This window comes from Micropterus salmoides, unplaced genomic scaffold (genome assembly GCF_014851395.1).
Source record: "Micropterus salmoides isolate LMB-PRFRI ecotype aquatic unplaced genomic scaffold, ASM1485139v1 Ms_hic_scaffold_17, whole genome shotgun sequence".
Lineage (NCBI taxonomy): Eukaryota > Metazoa > Chordata > Actinopteri > Centrarchiformes > Centrarchidae > Micropterus > Micropterus salmoides.
In genome coordinates this window covers 25,284,547-25,303,448 of record NW_024040817.1, presented here as the reverse complement: position 1 = coordinate 25,303,448, position 18,902 = coordinate 25,284,547, and the positions used below count along the sequence as shown (strand labels likewise).

Sequence of the window (18,902 nt, the reverse complement as noted above, 5' to 3'; positions counted from 1 at the left end):
CAGTTCTAAACCACACTTTTTCAAAACAATACACACAATTCTCTCCTCTTTGGCACAGTCTTCATGAATACTTAAATTTCAGGCTGTGCATGTGCAAACACAGATTGTACATTTGTTCAATATGCAGTCAGAGTTTTAGCAATAAAAGGGCCAAAGGTGAGCTTTTCTGTTTTGGAGCAATAGAGGCCAACAAAGGAGAGAGGCAAGTGGAGTGAGAGGAGGAGGAAATCAGGATAAAGGTGAGCCATTATCTCTGATGAGACAGGCCTCCGTGATCTAACAGTGAGGGAGATCAAACTGGAGCAGGTTCACTACAGTTCAATGTTGTAGTCTGTCCCTGTGCACTATAAGTTTACAAGTAGAATGAGGCCCAATCGCAAAGTGATTCTGTATTTTGCTATTGTGATGTAGTTTGAAGACAATACAGTTTCAGTGGAATGCAGTCTTTTGCAAGAGATCTGAGAAAACCTGTGTAAGCAAAATTTGAGAAAAACAGTGAGTGGTGCAGATATCCATGGAGAAAAGAAACAAGACATTCCGTCTTCAGATGAAATAATATTATAAATGTATTTTTCGAGCCTAATAATTCTGGTAACAGTCTAATGATAGAGTAAAATAAATTGAAATAGATCTCTCTCATAGGTGAGATAGGTGAACTATCCAACTAGAATTAATATTGCTTTTACTTTGAAAGCGACACTTCCTGTGTTATCTTGCAACCTGCGTGTGTTTGTACAGCTGAAGGAGCAGGAGGGAGAGGGGGAGAGGAAAGAGGGAGGTGGAGTTGACAGTGTGACAGACTTACACAGGGACTCATTGGGATAGAGGATAGTCGTTGGCCGGTTTGCTGTCAGTCGGTACCGAGTGTTAAACTGAACGCCGGAGAATTTCAGCCTCGTTAAAACCCGCAGCTCACCGCCCGGACCCCCGCACACTCCCGCAGTTGGAAAGGGAACAGAAAGGACAGTGGCGCTGCTTCAGGTTCCTCTGTGGTAAGTAGGACTGGTGTAGCGCATGCAGCCTGATGTTGTGGGCCCGTGTAGTAATAATATGTGTCAAGTTAGCCGTCGGATTTCAGTAGGGCACTTTTCTTTAATGCGCATCCTGCTGGGCGCATTTTAGCATGCTGCCCGTGTCTTTCACTAGCATTCATGTGTGTGCTGTTTGCGCAGGCTGGTCCGCACTGTCATGTTATTGTGGATGCAGCCAGCAGGCATGTTGACAGTACAGGAGGGCTGAGGGGGGTCCCATATGGGCAGTAGCACCTATGCAGTGAAAAACAGATACAGTGTAGAATGGCCAGCACAGCCTGAGCTCAACTATCCTTTAATATTAGTGTAGTGAAGTGAAAGATATATTTATCATACATATGATGCTACTAATATTCATTTTTACTAAACTAGAGAAGTGTGGTTGTGGTACTTGAGAGTTTACAATGACTTCTTTATGGTAGGCCTATCTTTATAATATTCCTACAGTAACCCAACACGGACAAGATAATGTCGGGCAGTTGTGTTCTTTGTAGGGCACTCTTGAAGGATGCACATTTGCAGTAAAAATAATATGATATAATATATTGTTCCTGTATTATTTCTATCTATATAGCCCTGGCTGTGGTGTCACTATAATATTCCTCCAGTCATGCATAGGATTTTATGTATTTTTTGTCTCATTATTATCTATTAGCAGTGGGACCCAATCTGGGAATCCCTGCAAGGGGTTGCAATTATATATCTGAGAGGTTATGAGATTATTAGGATAGGTCAGCAAGAAAAACACATTTCTGTAATTAAAGTTATGTTGATTTTTTTGGGGGGGGACTTAAGCCTTTTAATGGTAACATGTCAGGCTTATAGAATACATTCAGTAAGTCTTTGGTTGAACTCCAACTGGTTTAAGTGGTCCTTTGCCCAAAATAATTGGGAACAACAGAATTATTGTACCACTGGCTACCAAATCTTTGTACCATAAGTATTAGATCTTTAATTGCTTACCTTCTGCAGTGTGTCCAAATGTTTGTACGTGAGTATCTTTGACACATTGACATCTTAATCAGATGTACCTTGATAACAGTTCAGTTCATATCTCCCAAGCTATCAGAGCGGAGCAGCTATTATGACAGGTCATTGACCTGATATGTGTGTTTGTGTGCTTTTGTGTGCTCACACGCACACTACTAACATGTAAATCAATACACTGCCAGCACCTTGAACAGTTATGCAACCAACCTCAATGTGGGCATGGCTGGTACATTACTGCACTGTATGTTGGCATGCCAGAAAGGCTTTGTAATTGAAATACCAAACAGCTTTTTACATCAAGTGCATTTTCTCACCTTGTTAATTTCACCCATCACCTGCTTTAAACCAATCAAGCGATTACACACACACTGTTGAGGTAAGTAAGAGGTCTAGATTTAGCAGATCTTGGTTTAGCCCAGGCCAACAGACAAGCTCACCACCACACTGCACATGTAGATCTCACCTAACCTGCCCTGTCAGTCTGTCTCTGTGCCAGAGCTGTCTTTGTGGATAAATCAATGTGTGTAACGACATGACAGGGGACACACACACACACACACACACACACACACACATACACATACACATACATGTGCTTTTATGTGCACACAGTTTTTTGACACATCAATATCTACATGTTGTCAGTGTCAGGCGGAGAGTTCAACAGAGATGAGATTACTTTTGTGCCTGTGTGTATGTGTGAATGAGCGAGACAAAGCAGAGACAGATGGAGATGTCAACCTCCTATTATAAGAAAAATGACTCACTCGCTTCTCACAGGTACAATCCTCCAACTGAGGATCACAGAAAAACCCCAAAGAGCTCTTTAGGCTTTCATAGTTTCATTTGAGCAACCACAGACTGCTGGGGGGTTAGAGACGTTTCTTATTTTTTCATCTTACTGTATCTACTTATGTTGATAGGCGTGCTCCTTGGCAACATCTTATTTGAATTCCTGTTGTCTCTGTAAATGCAGGTGAGTGGGACACACCTAGGCAAAGATCACCTCCCAGGAATGTTCTTTGCCTGTACATAGTGTGTCTTTTGCCGTCTCTGTGTTCTTGGCACGGAGTTAGATTCCTGGAGGAGGAATGCCATCCCTCCCCTTGAGGCGTTGTTTCATAATCGGGGCAGTGAAGCAACATACTGTATGACGACTGTAGCTTCTGGTGAACACAGCAGAGGGTCAGACAAGTGAGCATGTCAGGATTTGAGATGAATTAGTTCAGAGTAGTAGAGTTTTGTCACCCCTGAGGGGCAAAAAATATCTAATGAGATGACAGTGATCATAAATCAATTCTAAATATAGATGTAGTAGATAACCACAAAACAGTAATGCAATGTGTTATCTAGAGCTGAAAAGAAAAGTTGAGTTAAGTTAATCAAGAAAAATGCTAAATATTTGCAGGATCCAGATTCTCAAATGTTTTCAGCTTTCCTCACTTTGATATCATTGTTAACTGATTCATTGATTTATCTTTAAGTTTTTGACTGTTGGTCTGACAAAATAAAACATTTCAAAACGTCACCTTGAGTTCTAAGAATGTTTTTTTGTTGTTGCACTATATTGACATTTAACAACAATTAATCTATTAATGGAAAAATAATCAGATTAATCAATAGTAAAAAAAATAAGGGTTAGCTGAAGGCCTTACCCCTACTTTTCTCTATTTTCCCTTTATCAGAGCTTTGGTACTGACATAGTAGTCCATGAAATAAAGTAAGAAATGTCTTGTCAACACTTAAATGAGTTAATTGTATCCATGCAAGAGGACTCTGAGTCAAACTTTCCTTTTGTCCAGTTATCCATGGAGAATATTGAATCATCAGTATATTTGACAACAGAGGCCATGTTTTGTTGGGCTGCACACTTCTGGGACTGTTTTTTGAGGATTGGAAACTTTCTCGTGTCTTTGATTTCACAAATGAAATGATATGATAATACGCACCCAGATGTCATTTTTCATCAAGTTAACATCATGGCTCTATTGTTGGCATCATCATTTGTTCACTTGATCCACCACTTTGGTCCAGACTGAAATATCCAGTCTGACCCCCTCCAGATAAATTTGAATAACTGACTTTTTATCCAACTTCACAATCAGGTCAAAATTTAAATGTATCCACTACTTTAGTCGGTGACCAAATACCTGCAAATTATTCCCATCAACCTCAGCTTTACTTTTGTTTCTGGTAATTACCAAATGTTAGCATGCTAACACGCTAAACTAAGATGTTGACCATGGTCAACATTTGGCTTGTTAGCATTGTCATTGTGGGTGTGTTAGCATGCTGACATTAGCATTTTTCTTAAAGCACTACCAAGTTAACCTCACAGAGCCGCTAGCATGGCTGTATATTCTTTGTTTGGTTTTTTAGTTTTAGTTGCAAATGAACGGTAGAAACACTTTGATTCTAATTCAGTTGTTGAAGGGTACACAAAGCAGAGAATGTGGTCTTGAGGATAATACTTCATCAGACAGGTTCATGACTCAAGGTTTAGCAGGATTTCTTCTGAGTGACTCAGTTTATTGTACAGATTCTTTTGAAGTGTTATATTGTCAGTATGAATGGGAAGATTTTGATTCCCTCCCTCTCATTTTGGACCATTTTAAACCTCAGATCACAAGAAGATGGGATTGAACTGAGCGTAGCGCAGGCAGCGCAGCAGGCCAAAGCTCTGTGAATACTTGGCGTGACCATCCAGCAGCTTACCCTCAAATCCCTGAAGCTACCTCAGGAGACCCACTGCTGCTGTAGGATCAACCGAACCTCACCTAACTTCACCCTACTCGGGGGGAGATGGTGAACTGACCGGAGACCGGCAGGCAACAGAAGGCAGCTTCTCCCTCCCCGTCCACCAGCAGCTATGGCGGGGCTGAAACGGCATCACGATGGGAAGATCGCTGGGCTGTACGATCTGGACAAGACACTGGGCCGTGGACACTTTGCTGTGGTGAAATTGGCCCGACACGTATTCACTGGGGAAAAGGTACGCTTGTCTGTACATGCATGTGCAATGCTTTGACGCCAGTGATTGGATTTCCAAATATTTAAATAGCCAGTGTAAGCACACTGTTGAAGATTCCAGCCTCACCCTTAGAGACAGACATACCAAAGAAGGGTAACCCGTGTAGAGATTTGAGGATTGTGTCTAAGGTTAGATGAGTACACGATTGAGTTGATCTTGACATATCACATGATGGTCTTTATGAGGCGTTTCAAGACGAAATGCTAAAACTTGTATGGTTTTTGTTTCATAGTCATCACAACTTCTTTAATATCTTCACTATCAACAATTAGCTGTTTCAGTCTTAGAGTATGCAAAAGTAGCTGCTGATAGGTGTAGATTGGGACAGATGTCTATCATCTCATTATGCTGCTCTTCTAGGTTGCGGTGAAGGTGATCGATAAGACTAAGCTGGACCCGGTGGCGCGGGGTCACCTTTTCCAGGAGGTGCGATGCATGAAGATGGTGCAGCACCCCAACGTGGTGCGCCTCTATGAGGTCATCGACACGGCCACCAAGCTCTACCTTATCCTGGAGCTGGGAGATGGGGGAGACATGTACGACTGCATCATGAAGCATGACGGAGGCCTCACTGAAGAGGTGAGTGGGACTGTGAGCAGCATAGACTCAAAGTCAAAGGTTCATGCCTACCTGCGGAACACTGCAAAATCTTAATATCTTAATTGAAGGCAAAATATACTTGATTTTTGTCCAACAAGATATTTATTCTTACCAGGCAGTTAGAGAATGTATGTTAGAGAATTTCACCTGTTTCAAGTTTATTTGTCCTTAAGTGAAATATTCTTGTTCTGTTGGCAGATAATTTTGCTTATTTTAAGTAATATCTCCCCCATTTTAATGCTTTTTTTCTTGTTTTTGAGAGCTCAGTTTTTGCAGTGAAGTGTAGTTGACTTAGGAACTTGACTTAGGAAAACCATCTCCAGGGGGACTCAATGTAATGCAAGAGAAAGCAGATCAATACAGGATCATAATAATAATTAATTCTCCTGCAAATGATTCAGAATTGCATTAAGTTAAAGTCTCTAGAGAACAGAATTTGGATGTTCTTTTGTTTGTTTCTAGTTCAGACTGTTTCGTGGGAATGCAGTGAAGGACAGTTCAAAGGTAGTTAGAAGCTCACCAATGCATTGCGCATACAGATTCTTTAAAGTTAATAAATGCCGGACACCAGGAGGCAACTGTGTGACTTTGAAAGTTTTAACAGTACAAGATAAATAGGAGGAAAGGATGAGACATTCTAAACTCTGCTATGGTAATAGTTGCTTTTACTTACTGGTACACAATAAGGGTAGCCAATAAGCTAGTTAAAGTTGGTTTTGCAGTAAAAATAAATAAATAAAAAACCTACATAAAAGTTGGCATGTTTTGTTGAATTAGGGCAGACTGTGGAGAATTAATCAAGTTATACAGTATACAATCTCTTTTTGTTTAATCTGTAAAAAAAAAAAAGACAATTTGTGGTTTTACCTTGTTAACTCCAGACAGAGTCAGGCTGTTTCCAGTCTTTATGCTAAGTTAAGTTCACCAGCTGCTGGCTGTAGCTTCATATTTAATGGACAGAGTGGTATTGATCTTCTCATCTCTCAGCAAGAAAGCAAATATGTGTATTTCCCAAATTGTCAAACTACTGCTTTGAAGTGTCTTTGCTAGTTGTTGGTTAGCACTAATGAGTGGGCATGTTCTCTTGGTGTTCAGTCCACAAGCAATTCAGATGGATTAGAGAATCTAAATTGCCTATAGATGTGACTAGATGGGAGGAGTTGTCTGTCTTTACATAACTTTTATACTGAGATACATTACTATTGCTTGCTATCATTTCTGTCCCTCTTCTCAAAGGTGGCCAAGTGTTACTTCGCCCAAATTGTCCACGCCATCTCCTACTGCCACCGGCTGCACGTGGTGCACAGGGACCTGAAGCCGGAGAATGTGGTGTTCTTCGAGAAGCAGGGCGTCGTGAAGCTCACTGACTTCGGCTTCAGCAACCGGTTTCAGCCTGGAAAAAAGCTCAACACCTCCTGCGGCTCTCTGGCCTACTCTGCTCCTGAAATACTGCTGGGGGACGAGTATGACGCTCCTGCTGTGGGTAAGTCTAAAGAACTGTTAGACAATAAGTTCTGGCTTAAGTAGAGATATCTATGCTTTTTTGTTTAGTGTCTCAGTCTGTATTCCAGCGTGTTCCTGGCTATCCTCAACTGTATATCAGCCTGGCTAACTTATGCTTTCACATTCACACACTGTCTGATAATATGACCTACTGATAGCTCTGCATACACTTAGACCACACTATATGACCTGCAGTACTTTGCGTGGACCCTGCAGAGAACTTGGCACACTGGCAGCTTTATCAGCCAGATGACAGAAGGAGAGGAACTGCTCAAAGTTCAGCAGGTGCAGGCGTACCTGGCAGTTGGACTATAACTTAATCTGCAGATTTGCAGCCCTACTTCTGCAGTTTATGGTCATTGACAGTCACTGCCTTTCTGGGTATAATCTGATATCAGATCAGGCTGAAATTGGTTTCCTCAGCATACACACACCTCAAGCAGCCTCGGCATCATCATCAGCACCCCTTCGTCTCGCTCATCAATTGTGGTACCAATCCTTGCTGAGCAACAGCTTGGATATTAAATTAAAAACTAGTGGAAAAGAAATGAAACAGAGACATGCAGATTTGCAGGGGAAAGAAATGAAGGACGGGGGAAAGTAAGAAAAGGCATCAGTGGTCCCTCTGTCTACCCAGAGGCCACTGCGTCAGAGCGAGGGAGAAGGATTTGTATTTTTCTGGCTGAGTGGATTTGCAGTGGCTATTTTCTTCCGTCTGTCTTTTTTTGTGCCGAGCAGATGAGCTGCTCCCAAGTATTGAAAGTGGAATAATAATAGTTTCTATTATTTGACTGTATGTATGGTTTTTGGATGATCGTGTGAGGTGCTGGATATGTGAGGTCAGCTGTCCTGTAAAAACCCGTCTGAGCACTTGACCCAGATGACAAATCAGATGCTTGTGGACATTTTCGGTGCATGCGTGTGCGCATGTGTTCATACTGCCTGTGCAGCGCTATTGTTCATTCAGCCGAGATGATGATGTTTTGATTGCGAGGATTATCCACCCAGCCGGGATGTAATATTGCGCGATTCTATCAGCGGTACAGTTGATGTGTGTGATGTGGAACAGGCTGAACGGAGGCCAGCAGTCCAGACGTACTGGGGCTTTGAGGGAACCTGGCCTGGGATAACACCGCTGCCAAGGTACCTGCTGGCAGTCTGTAGGGTGCTGAGTTCAGCTGGTGACGTTCCAAGTGGCGGCCAGCCCAGTTTGTTGCCGAGATAAAAAGGCTGTCCTCGCTCGGCTCCCTCACGTCAGGCCCGTTTGGAGGTTTGTTGCTCTTTTGAGGAAGTGCTGAAAATACTTTGAGATGAAAAGTGATCCAAAATAGAGAGGGGAATGTTGCGCCAGTAGTCATTGCTACAGAGCATACAGAAGGAGCCAATTAGCAGGAGCCAAATATTCCAAACTGCAGAAAAGCAGAGAAAACACTATTTATTTATTAAATCCAAGGTGTCAAGTGCGTTTACCAGCAGAAATGCTTGACTTCTTCATCTCACATGCTTAGGTATCAGGACTAGGGCTGCAAATAATGATATTTTACATCATCATTTAATCTGTTGTTTATTTTCTTGCGTAATCGTTTGGTCTATAAAATGTCAATAGTGAAAAATACCCATCATATTTTACCAGTTCCCAAGTCGACATGTTCAAATGTGTTTTTGTTTTACCAACAGTTCAATCTCCAGCCTATGAGGGATAGAAATAAAGGGTGAAAGACAAACAGTGAGTGAATTAAAGGCAATCTGAGGATAGAATAATCAAATAAAAGTATGTGAAATCTTATTCAGGAAATCACAGCTTTATCACAGGACAAGCAATTTTGTGCACGTTTGGGAGCAGAAGATGGACTAATAAGTGCTATGAAAAGATGCCTCCTGTTGCCGTTTGATGTTATGCTGTGTGTGGGTTCTCTTTTTGTCTCCAGTAAACGGAAAGTTAAATATAGATTTCTGCTTCCTCTTCTTCAAGAAGCACAAGCTGCACTTCAAAAAAATTAACTTACCTAATAGCAATTACAAAGAACATATCCTGGGCACATGCATAATTCAGAGCATATCTGTCCATAATGAGCATGCCCATGTGGGAGGACTTTTTTTATTATTATTTTTTTTTTAGAAAAAGATGTTGCATAATGATCAGTAGGACAGGATGCTGAACTTGGCCCACTCAGCCTCGGGGTTAACGATGTCAAGACACAAGGGAGTGGTTGTTGGTTATCTTAGTGAAGCAATCATGTGAAAATGCAGTGCAGAGCAGCAGAAAGGGATGTTTACACTCCCGGCTATTGCCAATAAGTAGCCGGCGTAGTTAGTTCGCGTGATGCTAATGTACAGTGACATAAACAGCGTTGTCCAGAGATGTGTCAGCCATCTGGTTTATAAATAAAGTTATTGAGGAAGGAAGTTTGGCCGACCGCTGACGCAAGTAATGAGGGAGCAGGGTCACGGTTGCTAGGATACGTTGGCTAGGGGTAAGATGGTGGTGGGGACTGCAGCAGCGTTTGCTCCCTCCGTCAGCAGTATGAGACGCTCCTTCGCAGGCTCAGAGCAATAAATACTCGCCACCCACAGTAAACTGGCACATTTACTTTACCAGATTGAAATCTCCAGCGCATCCTGGCACACTGCAGTGATATGAAGAAATGTGAAGACATATCACAAGGGGTGTTGGGGAGGATAAACCCACTTAAGCTCAGTTTGATCAAATAGTGACGTCTGGAAAAGTCGCAGCAATAGGTGCATAGTACCAAAAATGCCAATAAAAATAGAAAAAGAAACTGAAAGATAAGCACTTTAAAGCTGCACTAATTAATATTTGCATATTAAAAATTAGTCGAATTACTATGTATAATGTGAAAGAGGTCACACATGGTGATAAACCCACAGAATTCATTCTCAACTCTGCAGTTCCCCTGACCTTTACCTTGTTTTGGTTTTACAACCCGCAACTTTACTGTCTTGGTTCATACTCACTGCTCTCACCAACCTCCAGCCTCAGCAGGCAGCTGTTAGCTGTGAGTTAAAAGGCTCTGATAAATCGGCAGACAAAGTTAGCAACTAGCTGCCCAGAAACTTCTTGGCCTGAAGTTCATTAGGCGAGAGGTGCGTTCGAGGTGGCTGCGGCTGACTTTCGCCGACTTGATAGTCAAATATGAGCTGCAAGCGAGTACAGGGGCGGGGTATAAAAACGCAGCCGTCAAGTCGGACACATTCTACCTCCCGTAGAGTGTGGGAACTTCAGCCGGAGAAAAGCGACTGGCTCTGACAACTGCAGCCTCCTTGCTCCCACGAGGTTTTAATCTCGTGTGACATGGTGACGTTTTGCAGCGCCGGCAAAAGTCGACCAGAATTTCTAAGCGGCATGCATCACGTTAAGTCGGCACTGCAAAGCGCTGCATAAAGTCAAACGCACCCCTTACGTCAATTTGTGTTTACAGCTTGGTTTGCTGCCCCCATGTGGTCAAAAAAATCTAAGTAGTGCAGCTTTAAAAATAAAGAAAGTTATGGGAAATTATTAGAATTTTGGTGAAATTCATGCTTTTCACAAAGAGGAAGAAATGGTTTAACTGCTATTTAGTTTTTGCTACATGTAAATTTGCAAAATCTTGCGATAATTTTTCCAAAGTCACGAAAAACATACTGACTGAAGACCTGTATGCTTTTATTTTGCAGTCTCTTGGCTCATAGTCGGTATTTGACTGCAGAATGTGTGTCAGTGGAACATCCTGCTGACCAGAGCGGCAGACAATGCCCAGGGCAAAAAGTTGCTCTTTTAAAATGGATAATCGGACCAAGAGAGCTGTTCCATGAAATTAGCGTTTGTATGCAGCTTTGAGGGATGAACACGTTAACCCACTTTCCTAGTACGGTGTGTTTATGTGGGAGTGCATGCAAGCGTGTGTGTGAGCGTGACGCTGGCGGTAGGCAGCAGTGCAGAGCCTCATCCTTGGTTAGACAGATGTGTCCTAAACTAGTACATATTTATGGAAATGGCTGTGATCGAATATGATTCATGCTTCATTTGAACTGAGGGGGAGACGGCTCTTGTGTATTAATTTTTTTTTTTTGACATCTAGGTCACTAAGCAGAAAGGACATATATGCTTCACGTTGTTAACCTGTCATCCTAATTTTATTTTTCATTTCTGTAACCATCTTCCTTAAAACATTCACTCTTATCATATTATGTGTACACATTTTTTATGTTCACAACAGACATCTTTCTCTCTGTGTCTCTGTAGATATCTGGAGTCTGGGAGTGATCCTCTTCATGTTGGTCTGTGGTCAGCCCCCCTTCCAGGAGGCTAACGACAGCGAGACGCTCACTATGATCATGGACTGCAAATACACCGTGCCTCCACACATCTCTCATGCATGCCGAGAGTGAGTAACACGCACGCGCACATACCCACACAGATGGACGGAGTACTCTGCAGGTGCTGCATATTTCATGTTTGTAGATGTGTGAAGAAAAGAGACAGAAGAGAGGGAGAGACAGGAGCACTCTCTCTTCTGCTGCTGCTCCTCCTCGTTGTCCTGCTTTCACTCGGTGCTGCAGTCAGCTGCTTCGCCAGAGATGCAGTGCTGCGTTAAGTGTATCTAATGCACCCTTTAAAATCGTCCCTCTATTTTTAACAATGCGAGGGGGTTTAACGATGCGTCAAGCCAGAGCAGGACACAGTGGTGCTGAATACATTTTGAACGGCTATAGCTTTGAAAACACACATTGTTTTTGGACATGACTTCATTAGTTTATGTTGACTTACACACAGTATTTCAAAATACTCACACGCCCTGGTTCATGTGTTTGACCCCTCAAAAAAATTGCTTACGTCTGGGGCCTTGAGGATACAGCACTTCTATTTTGTGTGACCGATTTAGCCAGCAAAGTTAGTTATGCTCCAACTATATTAGCTAGACTACAAAAACAGACAGTAAAGATGCAGAGCTTGTTTACAGGATTATCCCCGGATTATCCCAGGTAGGCTGATCTGGTGTGTCAAAGCAAACACTGATAAAAGTGCTCTTGGATCAGCTGCTGAGAGGTGACATTTTCTGCTGATGTCTAATAGTCACTGATCAATTAGACCAAAAGTATGTTACTGAATAAAGTGCATCAGATCTATGGAGCATAGTTGGAGCAGGCACTGGAGTTGTGCTTGTGTCAGCTGATTGGCACTAGCTGCTTTATTCATGCCTAAGCCACACGGCCGTGTGGCTACCAGCTAGACTTTCCTGATCATGTAATACAGGTGTGCAGAATGGACATTGGAATAATTTTGTTAGAACTTAACATAACAACATTGTATTCCAAGGGGGGGGTCAAGAAACAGAATTTCAACCAGTCAATCACAGATGTTTAAACGGACAGTAATAATTTTATAGTTTTACAATATTACAATTTTCTGTTCCAGATAAGTTTGTGTAACTTGGGTTTGTTTAAAACCTGGCTAAATGTCTGAGCCCATGTTTCTTGCCCTGACTGAGTCGTTTTAAAAAAGGCCATGTACCTAGATGTCAGGAATTACCCTTTAAGACCTTGTGTTGTTTCTAAATGCCAGCTCATGAACATGATATAATTTTTCCAGAATATGATGGGAACATTAGTCCGTATCTAAACACAGCTAGTATTGGCCAGATGTTTCTGTAGCTCCTCCATAATACTGATTCCCTCTGTGACTCCTTCCAGTCTTATAGGCCATATGCTGCAGAGGGACCCCAAGAAACGAGCGACCTTAGAGGAGATTGGTGGCCACAAATGGCTTCAAGGTGTCGACCCCTCGCCGGCCACCAAGATGTCTACCCCTCTGGTGTCCCATCGCAGCCTGTCGGAGGAGGAGCACGGCTCCATCATCCAGCGCATGGTGCTGGGGGGCATCGCAGATCGAGACACTATAACTGAGTATGTGTCCCTCTGTCACACACACACGTGCATAAATAAATTAACATGCAGCTATTCTTTCCTGTGTAATCTCCAAAAATTCGCCATGGTCCACTAGTCCAGCTAAAGCTTAATGAAGTGTCATCAACAGTTTAATTGCCATTAACAACCAGCTGGCAGTCAAGCCTGAGCTGTTGTCATGTTAAATTAAATCTCCACCCCAGTCACTCCCTTTTGACACACGGTCAGGGTTTGGTGCTGAGTGAGTGTGTATGTGCGAACCTGTGTGTGTGTGTGTGTGTGTGTGTGTGTGTGTTTGACTGCGTGTGTATGTTTTGGAATTCAAATTGATTTCTCTGATCTTCTCAGGGCTCTGGAGTCGAATCAGTACAACCACATCACGGCTACATACTTCCTGCTGGCTGAGAGGATGCTGAGGGACAGGCAAGAGAAGGAGCAGCACAGCCAGACACGATCACCCAGCCCTAGCAAGGCCCAGTTCAGGTACACACACACACACACACACACACACACAGACACACACACAGACACACACACACACACACACACACACTCACTCACACACACATCTCCTGAGATAGACAAGAGAGCTGCCTCTGCAGTGCTGTGTCAGTTTCCAGAAGACAACTTTGACAGCAGATGGGCAGACAGAGCCTTTTTTTTTCACCAGAGAATGAGAGACAGACTGAGAATATATGAGAGGGTACAGATCAGCGACGTTATCAGGGGCGTACCACTTGAAATATCTTGAAACAAAGGAGAAAACAACTTATGTTTCCCTTATTGAGAAAGTGAAACTAAAGAAAGGAGATTTAGGAGTTTCAAGAACATTTATAAAAGAGGATGACTTGCATTTTAATTGGACAAGCATTACATTTTTAAAAAGGATTTTTAAGTGGTACTGAATACATTTTCAAATAAATGTTAATACTCTTTAGCATTAGCAGCTATATATATTGTTAGTGTTTAGCCCCTACTCAGGCTCAGGCTAAAAGCTAACCAGAGCTAAGGAACTAATGCTGAAATATACACCATATAAAAATATAATATTAGGATATTCACTGTCTACTCTTATTCATATCTTCTACACCAGGCAAGATCACCCATCTGTAATTAGCCAAGCAGTCGCTATCACGTTACTATCTCAACTGGTTAACTGCGTTTACATCGTGCTAATCCTTTAGGTAAGGTTCCAGCTTTTAGACATCTGATGCCGATGCTATATTTCTTATTCTCAGCATGTATTTGATTTTAAATGACTGGAATACAAAAGTGCATTGTGACAAAGTCCTTATAACGTCTTAGATTGTGACTATTCCATTAATGTGATGTTACTTGTAATAAAAGAGGGATATTAAATCAAACCACTCAAACAGAATTAAATTTAAAATGTATTAATTTAACGTTCTAGTTCAAATCTAGCATATATAAAAATATAGAAAATGATATGTTACTGTCAGTTAAAGGAATCTTTTTTTCTGGAAATACACATTCACTTTCTTTCAGAGTTCAGATAAAAAGATTGATACCACTCTCGTGTCTGTGCAGTAAGTTTTAAGCTACAGCCAGCAGCTGGAATTAGTTTAGCTTAGCATAGAGACTGGAAGCAGGGGCAACAGGTAGCCTAGCTCTGTCCGAAGGTAACAAAATCCGCCTAGCTGCACCTCTTCAACTCACACTTACACTTTGGTTCTTGTAGGGATTAAAAAATGGGAGCTGTAGTCAGAAGGTGATTAGCTTAGCACAAAGACTGGAAACATGGGGGAAGAGCTAGCTTGGCACTGTCCAAATTTAAAAAACAAGTCTACCAAAACCATGATCGAAATGTACAAACAACAATTTGTGGGATTAGAGTTACTGTATGTGCTCTAATTATTTCTTAGCAGTACAAAGTGTTAATTAGGGAGCTGTAGCTGTAGTTGTGTAGGTGTGTTTGGGAACCGAGCTAACTGTTTTTCCCTGTGTTTTTTTTTCTCAACATAAATATAGTATTGCTAATTCTGCTCAACCCACTAAACCTTGTGTTCTGTATGTTCAGTTCAGTCAATTTATTATCCCAAACTTTAATTGTAGAATAACAGTACAAAAACAACAGTACAGAAAGGAAAAGTACAACAATGTGAATGTACATACAGTATACAGAACACAATATAAACAATCTCCAAAATGCTAAATTACATATGCAGATTAAGCAGGTTATTGCACAGGGAACAAAAGAGTTTTTGCTCATATTGAACTTGAACCAGGGTACTGCAGGTCAAAGATAACTGTCAGGGGGGGGGGTCTGTGGGACACCATTAATCTTGTGTGTTTCACTCTTCACAGGCAGTCCTGGCCAACCAGAGTGGATGTTCACCAGGATGTCAGTGATGGCTTGGGGGGTCCGGCTATCTCCCACCCAGGGGGTCCACAGTCCCCTGCCCGCAGTGCTGAGAGTCTCCACAAAGGCCCCAGACCCAAAACGGCTCTGCTGGACCTCAGCCAGCGGCAGGAGAACCACAACCAACCATCCAGCCAGCAGCAGCCTGCACGACAGAACCAGGAGAGGGGGCTCAGGCCTCTCGGAAAGCCCCACTCCAACCCCCTTAGGCTGGGCTCTCTGCCCTCAGTGGGTCCTTGCAAACCTCGTAGTCCCAGTCTTTTCAGCGTGGAGGAGGATGAAGAAGAAGAGGGGGAGGAAGACAAATGCCTATCCCCTTCTGCACTACCTGCTCAGGTGGTGCTTCGCTGCAAAGCCTCGTCTTCATCATCATCTATGTCTTCTTCCGGTAATCGGCTGACATCCCGTATGAGTGCTCCAGTCCTTAACCAGATCCATGAGGAGGATAAAGAGGATGAGGACGAGGAGGAAAGGAGGGAGCTGCATACACTTGGCCCGCCCAAACCCAGCCTCAGCCTCAATCTGAACTCTAGAATACCATCACCGTCAACGCTCATGTCATCGCCCACAACTGTGTGTGTAACAGCACCGGTTGCCGCTTTCACCCCCAGCTCAGAGACTAGTGATGATGAGACAGAAAGTCACCATAAACCAGATACAGCAACTGTAGGTGGACATGGGGATGAGAGAGACGGGAGGAAAGAGGATAGAGATAAAAGGGGGTCAGGGCAGGGCAGTCCCTCCAACTGTGCCAGTCCTGGATCAGGTTCAGGCCATGGAAAGGGCACAGCCAAAGCTGCCAGCGGCCTGGTGGAAAGCCTAAAGCTGATGAGCCTGTGCCTGAGCTCTCAGTTCCACAACCTGACAGGGGGAGGAGGGGGAGGTGGCGGTGGTGGTGGTGGTGGGGGTGGGGGTGGTGGCGGCAGCGGCGGTGTTGTTGGAGGGGACACCCAGGACCGTCCCATGTGGAGGATGTGCATGGGCGGCTCCACCGGTAGCCTGGATAAGGTCTCGCTCCTGGGTGGCCCATCACCCAGGGGGAATCTGTACCACCACCAACCCCCGCTGGGAGACGCGCTGGCGGACCCGCTGCTGGAGGGCACCTGCATGGGCACACTGAGGCTGGGAGAGCTGGACCTGGCCAGGCAGAACCACAGGAACATGAAGAACCGTGTGCTGCAGATGCCTCTGAGCGACAAGACTCTGTCCGTCAACATCCACCGGAGCCCCAAAGAGGGTTTGCTCTGTACCCCTACACCACACAGCTGCTGCCAGGTCATCTAGAGCGCAGACAGCCACTCCATCAGCTGCTGCACCTCCACACTCCTCCGCGTTCATCTGTACATCCCTTATTGTCTTGCTTTTGTTCAATCATGCCACCACTGGCTTGTGAATTTATTTTAGCATTTTATGCTGTTTCCTATTATTTAACACTTACGGTGGATAACTGGGAAAAAGTCCAAATGCCAACCTTGCACATTTAGAGACGCAAAAGGTCTCCATGGAGGAGACTGGGTGCCATGCCAAGAATGTGAAGCACTTTCAACAGATTAAACACTATGGGGACATTTTAACCCACTGGTGTGATTTTACATAAGAGACACTAAGTATGGAAATGGATACAGGAGGTGCTCACATCCCTGCTCTTATGCACTTATATACTGTATGTACACATTTTGTGCACATCCACACACACACACACACACACACACACCTCTATATCACTCGGATAAGCTGATAAAAGGGAAAAGCTGATGAGTTTTAGTATCATGTTACATATTGTCTTTTGTTGTACTTGATGCTGTTTTTTTTAAAATATCATATTTTAAATTATTTTTTGAGACAATCATTTTATCAGTTTTTTATTCTGACTGAAAGAGTTAAGTTATGACTGTGTTTTCATTCAAGTGAGGACAAATAATGGGGGAAATGGACAGCAGCACTTATATATGATGGTGTCACACAGTATTTTGTAATCTATCACTGTTTTATTTTTCTATCTCGAACATGCTCTGCAGACTCAGAAAGAAAATGCACACTTACTTGTCAAGCCTCTGCGCAGTTCCACGGCAGAGTTTGTACATATGTGAATAACCTAGCAGTACTTTGTACCTGTAGTATTGACGGTAAAGTTGTATTGCAGTAGAAACATGAATACTAGATCCTTATACACCATTATTCTTCACTCCTATTGGATATTCAAGGTTTTGGTTGAACCCAGAGTTAGAAATGTGTCTGATGGCCAAAAAAGAACATTGAAATAGAAGTTATATCTCCTCTGAAACCAAACAGAGTAAATGATCATACATGTAATGGCAGCTCTTTAAATTCAATGACTACTGGGTGGAACCTAAACCCTGTATATCCCGTAGCTTGCCAGGATCACGGTAGCCACTGTTGTAGCGTATTCCAAGACAAAAACAACAAAGGGGTTTCAGTAGAACATAACACCGCCCCTTCAAGTATGAGTCTGTGTAACTGGATTTGTGACCCACCCCTAGTGGAATATATAACTTGACAGTGCATGTGTTTTGCTGTAGCAACCTTATTCTTACCCACTGAGGTCAATCCACCTGCTGTATCTACCCAAGTAATGGATTCAAACGGTCACTTTACTGTAGCCTCACACAACCAATACCAGCGACTGCAAAATGTACAACGAAAATGGATGTGCCATAAAATCTGTCTTGAGCATATTGTACTGTATGTATATGATAGAGATCTATGAAAATAAAACAATGAGAATGACGTCTGAAGTCTGTTTCTTGACTTTTGGTGAGTGAACATTGGTGTGTACTTACGTTTTCTTTTATCAGTCCACATATATATATATATCTGTGCATAGGTTTAGAGACAGTAGGGTGAGACAATTGATCAAAGTCAGGCAGACAAATAGACCAAAATTAGGCTTTTGAGAGTAATTAAATATTAATAATAACATGCTGTGACTCCACACATATTACACGTGTGTGTTTTTTAAGGCTGATTCTGATGTTTTTAGACTAATTGTCTTTGTAAGCTAAGAAGAATTTTAAAAAAAATAAAAATTAAGGATTTAATGTTCTCCATCAATAAAAGTCCTCACAGTGTACAGAAGGCTACACTGCCAAAAACACATAGGGACAATTATAGAAAATATAATTTAACAGGTAAATAAGATTAAATGCGGTGAGTTCTTCTCCAATTATGTGAAGAGAGCATAGGCACCAAAACCATCCATGAGTGCCTGGAGGCATTTATATTATAATACACTTTATATACACCATGGTGGTATATGAGTAAAATTTAGACAGTGAGACTATTTAAAGGAGTACCCTTCCAACTTTACTCATCAGTTTATTTGTCATTAAGAGAACTACTCAGCCTGTGAAAACTCCAAAGTCTGAGAAAATAACGCCAGTCATGTGATCAAGGTTATCTCATAGTAGGCTTGGACGCAACTGAATATTACAAGAAAGCCTGT

The 18,902-nt window shown here is 42.6% G+C and overlaps 1 protein-coding gene across 1 annotated transcript; it reads left to right on the top strand.

The window, feature by feature from the left end:
- Positions 1 to 753: 753 nt before the first annotated feature.
- LOC119907434 (SNF-related serine/threonine-protein kinase-like) lies at positions 754 to 18,188 on the top strand. Its single transcript, XM_038725192.1, has 8 exons — positions 754 to 992; positions 4,644 to 5,013; positions 5,413 to 5,631; positions 6,889 to 7,135; positions 11,399 to 11,540; positions 12,847 to 13,059; positions 13,408 to 13,542; positions 15,385 to 18,188. The coding sequence occupies exons 2-8, from the start codon at positions 4,891 to 4,893 to the stop codon at positions 16,721 to 16,723; spliced, it is 2,418 nt and encodes an 805-aa protein (XP_038581120.1). The 5' UTR covers positions 754 to 992; positions 4,644 to 4,890; the 3' UTR covers positions 16,724 to 18,188.
- Positions 18,189 to 18,902: the final 714 nt, after the last annotated feature.

Coding starts and splice junctions, on each gene's coding strand:
- LOC119907434 (XM_038725192.1), top strand. CDS start 4,891: ATGGCGGGGCTGAAACGGCATCACGATGGGAAGATCGCTGGGCTGTAC. Junction 5,632..6,888: donor ACGGAGGCCTCACTGAAGAG/GTGAGTGGGACT, acceptor CTCTTCTCAAAG/GTGGCCAAGTGTTACTTCGC. Junction 13,060..13,407: donor GATCGAGACACTATAACTGA/GTATGTGTCCCT, acceptor TGATCTTCTCAG/GGCTCTGGAGTCGAATCAGT.